Source organism: Protomyctophum parallelum, assembly GCF_964188405.1.
Source record: "Protomyctophum parallelum genome assembly, chromosome: 5".
Taxonomy (NCBI): Eukaryota; Metazoa; Chordata; class Actinopteri; order Myctophiformes; family Myctophidae; genus Protomyctophum; species Protomyctophum parallelum.
The window spans coordinates 10,942,556-10,953,785 of record NC_139702.1 but is presented as its reverse complement, the minus strand read 5'-3'; the positions used below and the strand labels follow the sequence as shown (position 1 = coordinate 10,953,785).

The 11,230-nt window shown below is 44.8% G+C and overlaps 1 protein-coding gene across 2 annotated transcripts in view; it reads right to left on the bottom strand.

The window, feature by feature from the left end:
• The window catches only part of LOC310859024 (E3 ubiquitin-protein ligase DTX4-like), a 47,060-nt gene that overhangs the window by 21,899 nt on the left and 13,931 nt on the right, over window positions 1–11,230 (bottom strand). For both annotated transcript variants that reach the window (XM_083765374.1, XM_083765373.1), the window contains exons 3-4: window positions 389–603; window positions 1–113 (exon numbers count right to left, since the gene is read on the bottom strand). The exon at window positions 1–113 is cut by the window's left edge and continues 810 nt beyond it. In XM_083765374.1, the coding sequence (XP_083621500.1) occupies window positions 1–113; window positions 389–603 (328 nt within the window). The remainder of the gene's footprint in view (window positions 114–388; window positions 604–11,230) is intronic.

The window sequence follows — 11,230 nt, the reverse complement described above, 5'->3', positions numbered from 1 at the left end:
CCGGTCAGACCCCCGCCGCCTCCCTTTGGGAACGGCAGCGGTCCCGACACCAGCGGGTACGCCATGTCGGCACGCCTCTGGATCCTCCGGCACCGCTGGCTCTGCCGGTTCACCTGTGGGAACGGGAACACACACACACACACACACATTATATCACTGGTTCCCAAACTTTTTCATGTCAAGGAAAAAGTTTGAGTTACAGCGAGTTACAGAACCATAAGGGTCCATTTGGTTCCAAACTATCATTTAGCTGGGGACCAGCTGGAACTCCCTCAAGGACCGCTGGGGGTCCCCAGAACCCACTTTGAGGACCCCCGCACACGCACACACACACACACACACACACACACACACACACACACACACACAGACACACACCCCTACACACCTGTGTCATGGTCTGGAAGTCGATGAGGTAACAGAAGCCCAGCGGAGCCAGGTCCAGACATGGCTGCTGGCGCTCGTGTGCACTCTGGATGGCGATGGCCACCTCCATGTCGTACGGCGTCCAGGAGCCAGCGTCGTTCTCCCACTCCCACTGCCAGCCTTGCCCCGGGGCCGTCACCGGGTCATAGAAACTCCTGCGAACTGGACGGATGGTCCCTGCAGGGATAAGAGTCAAGGGAGGAAACATTAATCTCTCTGAAGTTTTTTTTTTTTTTTGCAGCAATTTTGTCAAAGTCAGAGCACAGCAGGAAGAGCGAGATCTGCATATTTTGTCTGTTCATGTCCCCGGAAATACATTTCAGCTACTTTATTCTTCAACACGATGGTGAAAAGAGATGATGTGGTGGATTGCAAGCTTGTAGATCTGCCATTAGATATTGAACCAATGAACCGCATAATTGTGAGCCTGTATATATGCTTATTTCCACCAAATATCGCAAATGTGCACCCGCTGATTTGAACCTTCGTATGTGTTTCCGGTTCAAATCTGCTGCAGAGCCAATGAAACAAAGCTATTGGGAAATGACAGCCAATGAAACAAAAGAGAAAGGGTGAAAGTGATAAGTGGTGTCATGGTCGTATAGAACGCAGTACCACGGCGTGGTATTGTGACGTCCACGGTGCGCGTGCAGGAAGGGAACGTGCACACGCAGCCCCCCCCCCCCCCCATAGGTTTAAGAGAAGACACACCTAACCTCGCGTCACCAGACTTTCCAAGACGCACCAAGTACCCATTCTAGGTTTACTGGCGGTGTGAGTGCCCCTTTCTCCACCCTATTTTCACACCGTGTGAAGTACCGTGCCCAAATCAAATGGCCTCTACTTTGCATAACAACAGGATTAACTGTTTACCTGAATGCACGTTCTTGGAGTCTCACACGGTAAGCAACACAGCTAGCTATAGCAGTATGCTCCAGTTCTGTGGTGTTCTGCACGCAACAAGAATGCCAAAGAGGAGATTCGATACAAAGGAAAACTGTTTAGTTTTGCTACTGCAGCACAGTAAAGAATCTGATTCTTTAAGTCTATTTTTGCGTTTGTGTCTAAAACTCTCAGGAAAAGAGAAGGGAACCCACAACACTCGTATGCTCCAAAAGATACATTTATTGACGACGTTTCGAGCCAAGGCTCTTCTTCATCTGGTTTGGCTTGAAACGTCGTCAATAAATTTATCTTTTGGAGCATACGAGTGTGCGGGTTCCCTTCTCTTTTCCTATGTCACTTTCTTAACCCAGCACCTCCCCGAAGTGATGTGCGTAATTTACTATAGTTTCTGTCTAAAACTCTCATACACTATAAACAATATAGGCTTAGGCTATCAGCTGTTCTGTGCGCATGCACACATGTAGGCACATGTAGTGCACGTGCGTGCGCATGGCCTGACGTGGTACTGAAAAAGAAAATCACCATTACACCACTGTTCTGTGACTCTGGTCCTCTCTCTCTCTCTGTGTCCGTCTCTCTGTCCATCTCTCAGGGGGACACAGGGACAGGAGGAGTGTCCCTGAACCAGCCAACCAGAAACTACCTCTGTCTCTCCAGGGGTAACAGTCTATTCAGTCAATGCCAGGCCGAGGTGTGCGTGTGTGTGTGAGCAGGCGCGCACGTGAGAGAGACAGAAACAGGGTCAGAGCGAGAGAGAGCGAGAGAGCGAGAGAGATCAGTACAAAGAAGCAGTGTTGTTGGCACGTCTAGCATGGGGACATCAAAGGGGACTCCACTCTTTGGATGCATTGGAACTGCATTTAGTTAAAACCGAGTAGACACTCAGTGAACGCATGTGTAGCCTCAAGGGGAGAGGTGTGTGTGTGTGTGTGTGTGTGTGTGTGTGTGTGTGTGTGTGTGTGTGTGTGTGTCGTGTGAAACACCAGGATAAATGAATCAGTTTGTATGTAAGAGTGTGGCTCTGACAACAGAGAGAACGGATGCGACAGACAGACCGACAGACCGACAGACACCAATGGAGTAAACCAAATAAGAAAACATAAATGCAACTACCTGGCTGACACATTGGAGAGATCCAAAAACCAGAGTAACCTCTATCTATGGCATCGCCTGTACATGTGCAATGGCAGAATACCTGAGCGGTGTGACTGATCCAAACAGTGGTGTGTTCTAGATTTTCTTTTTTAGGTCATACTATAATTACTCCCTCCCACAACCACAGCAAACACGCGTGGTCACCGAAGGAAAATAACCACACATCATAAAATGATGCATCCACACATATGTGAGAGCATGTGTACGATTATGTAAAGCAGGAATACGATATGCACTTCCCCGTTTCAGAACACGGTGCTGGATCAAAAAAAGTGGAATGTCCGCACACGATATAATTCTGCTCCCCGTCTTTTTTATTTCAACCTATAAATACAACGTTTCGCCTCTCCGGGCTTTCTCAAGTCACATGCAGGGTATGGCCTTGAAAACCTTAAATAGGTGGAACATAACTGGGTGTCGTCATTGAAACAATTGATAAGCCAATAGGCTGTATGTGAAGATCTACTCCAGAGCAATACAAATATATTATCAATTAACACAATTGTTACATACGACGCATGAGGCCGTCATAAGGATTAGAAAAAATTAGTGCCGTGGACGTCTGTGTACGTCCTAGTGCATCCTCAATGATACGGGGCGAGATAAGAATATTCAGCATTTTCGCTTGCCGTAGGCTAACGCTCTGTGCAATTATTAGCTTGTCATTGACTCGCATGTTTAATAGCGCGGCGGAAAGAATGACTCGTATCTCCTAATACAGGGCGCTCTCCGTGGTGATGAATGGATCGATATGCTGGCGCTTCATTTCTGCTCCTCATCCGTCTCTCCCGCAAAATATGAGCGCTTTTTGGATCATATATCGTATAAATTTAAACGATCGGGATGTTAGGTGAACTCTGTCAAGTCAACTTTTTTAGGAAAGTGTTTCCGGTTCATGGCTTTCAGAGTAAAAGCGATCAGACAACTCCGGCACCCCAGAGCTCCTATTTTGATGCACTTCCGGCACTAAAAGTGTTTAAGGGGCCATACACTCACAAACAATAGGTTTGAAATACAATACATACACCAAAACATAATACATATAATAGGAATACACAGAGATAATGATAAGCGGCGATTACAATATGCGCTGTACTAAACTACTGTTTCTAATGTTAATCACGCCGTTTGTAACTCAACAACGTTGGCATGGAGCAGGAGTCGTGGTCTCATCTTCAATGCAAGAGTCAGCAGTAGACTGAATCTAGACGAATTTGTATTGAATTGTATAACCTAGTTGTAGACACGCAGTTTGAATAGCCTACTAATGAAATAGTGTTCCTGGTGCACTTAATTAGTATTCATTGGCAAGTCCAGTCCATTGTCAATTGACCGTGTGAATTGCCTCAAGAAAGACAATAGCCACACATTCCTTCACATGATTAGACACCACACAACATGACCACAAATTATGAAAAAAGTCTATGGGGTCCACTTTCTCGCTGCCCTTGCTCAACCCCTGCTATTTGAAGATTTATCGAGGGCATTTTGTTCTTAACCCATTTTGGGGCGGGAACCCCTTTTGGTGTTAGCATTATGTTATGCTTTAGCTATTGAAAAATAGCAGATCTACAAGCTCATAGCGCGCCACCGAGTGGCGCGCTACGAGCTTGTAGGTCTGCTATTTTGAAAAATCGAAGAACGACTGACATAGAAACATAGCTTTTTCAGAAAACTGTCAGGAGGTAGAAGACATTTTTAGAATCTGATCTCAGGTCCAAATGGGTTTGATATGGCACACGAATCACGATGAGTTCTACGGTAGTAGTAGTACACACCACCGGATCCAAAACCAAGGAAACACTACACACAGATTCAGTGGGCACGGGCCGGCCTTTGCGACCGAGAGACGCCGCCACCGCGCCACGACGGGCAGATCTGGCTGCCAACAGAAGGACAGACCGTGCTCTGCATACTGTACAGATTACACAAACAACAAGATTACAAACACCAGAAACCATGACTGATGACACCATATCTGCCATACCGGCTGCTGCTGGGTGAAGTACAACAATGTACAACAGCGGCAGCGAGATGGGCGAGCCGACAAGGACAGGGACATCTAATCTAATGGAATACAACCACAACCAACCAAGCCTGTCGATCTTACAGTATATGCATTTCCTGCACTCTCTTCGCTGTGCTGATTTCTGACATAGCAGATATACCAGCTTTAGAAAAATTACTCCTACTTTTTAAGTTTTATTATATTAAATGTCTTTACTTGTGCATATAATATTATGTATTTTTAAGCTGGTTTGTCTGAACGCTGAAAGACAGAGAGAGAGCTCTACAATCAAACTGATGGAATCCAACACAGCAGGAGCTCTTGACCCGCTCATTACCATATGAAACATTATTTCCGTGTTCGCGTGCGTGCGTGTATGGTGTGTGTGTGAGTGGCGGAACACAGCTTTCCTCAGTCTAATCAATGCATAGTGTTTCCTCAAATACAGCGAAGTGTAAAAACATTGTTGTGGGTAAATACAACTCGACTATTGTAACTCCCTCCTTACTGGCCTACCAGCATGTGCACTTAAGCCTCTCCAGCTGATCCAAAATGCCGCAGCTCGCTTGGTCTTCAACCAGCCAAAATTCTCACATGTCTCCCCCCTGCTCCGCTCCCTCCACTGGCTCCCGGTCGCTGCCCGCACAGAATACAAAACTCTGATGCTGGCATTCAAGGCAACCAAAGGTATGGCTCCCCCATATCTTGCAAGTATGATTGAACCCTACAAACCCTCCCGCGCACTCAGATCAGCCAACGCAGGGAAGCTGGAAGTACCCTCACTAAAAACGCTGGGACAACGCTCCACACGTCCCAAACTCTCTCCCTTCTGGCTCCAAAACTGTGGAATGCACTTCCCATTGCAGTCAGAACTGCAGCATCACTCCCAATCTTCCGCCATAGTCTGAAAACCCACCTTTTCAGACTCCATCATGGCCCATAGCACTTACCCTACCCCCTTAGATAGCATTTCTGTAGACTTAGATAGCATCTGATACAGACTTATAGCATGTTATGTAGACGGCACTATAATTGCACTGTATATAGTCATAGCACGCCATAGAAATTAGACCTAAAAATGTTAACTAATTTTGAAAATAAATAACTATAGCAGAAGTATATAGCAGATGTACAAGATGAACAAGTCGGCATACAAAGTATATAGTGGCTATAATGGGGATGAACACAGAAAGGAGGAGTCATATACAGTACATACAGTACAGTCAGGCTGACACAACAGGAATCCCCATTAGTGAAGAATGGGGGGGGGGGGGGGTTATCTGTCCAGAACAAACACTGAAAGTCTCCTATGTGGAGATCAAAGCGTATCCATGTCCTGCGGTGGTCTATCTACAGACCGCCATTGTATCGCGGTCTAATCACAGGGGTTGGCCTCACTGTCTTTTGTCTCTGTGGTGTGGTGTAGTGTAGTGTAGTGTAGTGTGTGTGTGTGTGTGTGTGTGTGTGTGTGTGTATTCCTCAGGGCCCCGGGGGGCTTTCATCTGTGATATAACACTGAATAATTGCCTGGGGACTTCCCTCCTTTTAGCTAGTGACTATACAGGGGACTCTGAGCATTGTTTATGTATGTATGAGGGGAACAAGACAACACATACTGACAGGTTACACGACACGTAAATATACTAGAAAACAAAGGCCAGGTAGTCAATCTATGGTAGTCAATTTCTACGAATGCCTTCTAAATCCTGACAGTTTTCCTGAAAAAAAATCCATGTTTCTATGTCAGTCGTTTTCATGTCTACATGTCATGTCAAAAATGTATGTAATAAAATTGCCCCCCCCCACCCCCATCTGAAAATACGTTGTTGACACCATATCTGCCATACCGGCCCCCAGAAGCAAAGATTTGAGTTAAAAACTCACTCTGAAAGTATATATATTCAAAGGTTCACGATTGTTCAAAAATAGCAGACCTACATGCTCGTAACATGCTCGTAGCGCGGCACTTTGAGCTTGTAGATCTGCTATTTTTCAATAGCTAAAGTATAACAGTGCTTAAAACACCAAAAGGGATTCCCGCACAAAATGGGTTAAACCTACCTTTATCCAGGTTGCTATATACTCCCACAGCTAGCTGCTCTATACTTACAACAGCGGTTTACCGCTAAATAACACCGTAAACCCGCCATTACCACCCTAGAAGGCGTTTGTGCGCCACAAGGGGTGCACGCACCACAGTTTGGGAACCCGACAGAGTCACAAACATGGTGAATCATCGTGGCATTGTGACTCGTCAGTGTGTCTTGTTACTCTGTTCATGACCGTTGTTGAGCGACAGGCATGCAAAAAAACACCACAAGACAAGCAGAACATATTCCAGCCTAAATGAAAATCCAAATCTAGTCCGTTTACTCTTTAAATTGTTTTAGAGTCATTATAATGGCAGGCTGAGCATTCCTTCAGCAAACAATAAACCTAATACAGGTTTTTGGGACCCAGGATTGGCTAGGTTATTGTGTGGGTGAAACACTGGCTCCATATGGAGCTCTGGTCTGACTCATGTGTTACAGAAACTGATCCGGAGTCGACGCCGATTTGTGCAGACATCCTGGCATGTCCATATTTGGAATCCAGGCACGCGCACACAAACTGCCACCACAGGCTAAATGCTAAAATCGGTGATTTGTGAAACGGCATGAATGAAGAACAGTTCTCAACTCAATTCAAATCATCGCCGACTTCAATAATGAAGGAGGAGTTAGGACAAAATGTAGAATTATTGTATTTTGGTAGCAATTATACAGCCAATTTGCAGATTGATGCTAATGTTGGCCCTGACAAAAAAATAAGTTATTTTGTATATTAAAAGAAAATGCCAGAATGTTAACCTTTGCTTTTATTAAATAACTGAGATCAGAGCATCTGGAAAATGTAACATTGATTCTATTGCTAGTTTGACCACTTAAAATATTTCTTAATCTTGAAATAACTAATAACCAAAAATAGGCCCTCTACAAGCTCACAACACTTTGCTTAGTGACAGAGAACTTTCATCCATGACACCCAACAGAATCTGTGCTATGAGCAAGGAGCTTGCCTCACTGCTCCGGTCCTCTGTAACCAGAGAAGCATAACTGAAAATATTGATCTGGATAAAGTTACGTCTACTGAAAAGAAAATTGCACAAACGTTGCTGGCTTGGTGCAGTATAGATTTGTAAGAGATTTGGATCGTGCCAACTTAATTAGCTCATAAATAAGTCAAATGTTGGCACTGCTGCTGCTGTCCATCAGTGAGCGCAGTGCTATTGTCCTTGCAAAATAGGCAACATGTTGTACTGTAATATTAGGCTCATATTTCCAGTTTAACCGAGAATAGGTTGGGTTCACCTTTAGCTGCACTTCTGTTCTAAGTGATAGTTCCCTGCAGCCATTCTCCTTTTCATCTATAGACGAAGACTGAGCCGTTGTGAATGTCAAATTAAAGATTCAATATTGAGCAACTGCATGGCCTATTTCTCACCTCAAATGTTTATCAGGAACCGTTTTGTGGGACTGCACAGGTGAAATAGATAGTTTCCAGACAAGTCACCATTGTTATTTAGCAGTGTGCTATGCAGAGGGCTGGACGTTATCGTTAATATGATGATAAGCTACATAGAGGGAGTACAATCTGTAGCAGACAAATAGGTACCCGTTAGCACTAGGGCTGGGCAATGAACTGAAAATATATTGAAACCGAGATTCAATCACAACCATAATCTTGAGGGTCCATGTAGGCTGTTGTAGGGTTTCCCAAAGACTGGTCACGGGAGATTTCTACTGGGTCTCCAAGATGTATTTTTTGCATATTTAACCCATTCTGAACGGGGACCCATTTTGGTGTTGGCATCACGTCGTGCTTTAGCTATTTAAAAATAGCAGATCTACAAGCTCATATCGCGCCACCGAGTGGCGCGATACGAGCTTGTAGGTCTGCTATTTTTGAAAAATCGAAGAACGACTGACATTTCTAGAATCTGATCTCAGGTCAGAATGGGTTAATCAGACCCAGTGTGTGTCCAGTGGAAACCTCGTATGAATCTGATCTCAGGTCAGAATGGGTTAAAAAGCAACCGGCCCATATTTAAAATGCCACCGGCCCACACATCCATACTGGATAAGTATATCATCTGAATATCCTCTGCTAAGCAAAGCAAGCATTTTGCTACTTATGTCTTTTACAACCACATACTGTACAAGTGTGAATTAGGACTTTCTGTTCTTTTACGCAAGTAAAGACGATATTGGGAATTGGGTCACCTGGCTTTTCATAAAAATAAATTAAAAAAGGGTCCCCTGAAAAAAGTGTGGGAACCACTGATGTAGGGTAATCGAATATTTGAGAAGCAGATGATTTTTCACCAATTATATATCAACGAATCAACACGAAAAGATTGTAAAATATGTCATAATTGATTAAATCGATTAGTCTGATTAACCAATGGAAATATTGATTAACGTTAACCATTTGAAATAACCGTGATATTGATTTGAAGTCGTATTACCCAGCCCTATATCACCACACCCATATATTACCAAAAGCAAAGGTTAAGTGTAAAAGCACCATTAGAAAGTGTGTGTGTGGCGCTACGCGAGTGCGTAGGTGCTAAGGCCAAGGCTCAGTGCACCTATGCTATTAATGAATGACCAGTTATTATATGAATGGAGTTGCTCTCTGCAGCTATAGGTGTGTGTGTGTGTGTGTGTGTGTGTGTGTCTGTGTGTGTGTGTGTGTGTGTGTGTGTGTGTGTGCCATTTAACAACTTTCAACCGACTTAAGCATGCCTTTTTCGGCATTGTGCCATTGTTTTGTAGGTCAAAAATAGTGCATAATGCAAAAATAGCAGATATAAAAATAGCAGCACTATTTAGCAGGAAAAAGCTGCAAGCTCACAGTGCATCGTGATGCGACTCGTGAGCTTGTAGATCTTTTTTTCCCATGATGCGACACCATTGTACAACAAATAAAATGAAAAATAAGTGGTGAAATGTGTCAGTGATGTTTGTGCCTATCCTCAGACATGAAGAACATGCGTGTGTGCTTACATTTACATGTGTGTCGACAAACACAGGGCAATGTATTAAAAAGTGAGTAAGCCTTAATACTAACTTATTCACCAACACTCTCTCTCTCTGTCTGTCTGTCTCTCCCTCTTTCAGCTGAATCAACAGATGGCTGCTACCATTTTCACATGTCACTCACAGTTGCACCACATTCGTGCATGGGAGAGTTGAGTAGCATATACGCGGGGCTGTGTTTGACTCAGGATTCCTGCACTTTACAGTGTGTGTGCGTGTGCGTGTGCGTGTGTGTGTGTGTGTGTGTGCGCGCGTGTGCCCTCCAGGGACAGTAATGAGTGTCTGTGTGGGCATTATCTATGCATACGGGTGCATGTGCATGTTTCTGTTCAAGATTATGCCTATATGTTTGTGTGTGTGTGTGTGTGTGTGTGTGTGTGTGAGAGACCTGAGGACAAAGACTGTGCTAAGGCATGTTTAAAGACACTGCCCATCTGCTCTGCATTGTTCTCCCCTTAACCCCTCTGTATACACCCACGCACGCACGCACGCACGCGCACACACACACACACACACACACACACACACACGCACACGCGTGCCAATACATGTCCATATGCCGACCAGCAGGCCCGTGCACATTTATCATTCTGCTTGTCTTTTCCTCCTCTCTCTTTCTCAATCACTCTGATCCATCTTTAGAACGAACACACACACACACACACACACACACACACACACACACACACACACACTTAACTGCTCCCCTCAGCATTGTACGTGTAAATCTGTGTCAGTATTCCGCTAGCTGAGAATTACTGAGGATAGCTACGGAGACAAAAAGGTCTTTCGCGTATAAGACCCGATACCTGAAATACCCGGGGGTCATACCCGGGGTCCATTCACAAGAAGTGACTCCGGGTCGGAACCGTTAGTCTCGGCTCTCTGACAGTGAAATTGACGGGTCCAATAAAACCCGAATGGACCCGGCGATTGGCGGCCACAGCTGTTAATCACCTCTGCCTGCGTGACTTGCGTCACGTGACTTTAGTAAGGGGGAAGTACAGTCAACAACAACAACAGAAGAAAATCCCATCTAAAGAAAAATGTATTTGTATTTATGAACTGTCCAATGCAGCATGGACTGGGATTATACGGACATGGGGCGCCAGCGGCAGCAACCAGGGAGGCTATGTTTACAGAATTAAGAAACACAAGTCTGATTTAATGCTGGACAAGCAACTTTGCATTCGGGCATATCAGTGCCTCGGGTTCTATATGGGTCGGGTCCGATATCTCTCAGTACTGCTTGGGTCGGGACCTCAGATTTCTATTCTAATAATAGGTTGGGGCCATCTGGCTCTGGGGAGAAATGCACAGGTCAATTTGGACCATAGCCTGGGTCCATTTGGTTCCGGGTATGGGTCGGTCATATCGGACCTGTGAAGACCTCTAACGGAGACTCAAACTGTGGTGCGTGCCGTGCACCCCTTGTGGTGCGTGCACCCCTTGTGGTGCGTGGGCGCCTTCTAGGGGGAGCGCAACATGAAAAGGCTAATGGTGGTACTATATTATTATATTACCTTTACCGACCTTTATATTATTAAAAAGGTTTGTAAACCGCTGCCGTATAGTCGTATACTATACACCAGACTATAGGTAAGGCTTTTAAAGCTGCAGGTTTACTTTCATACGGACACCACTTGTATTCTAA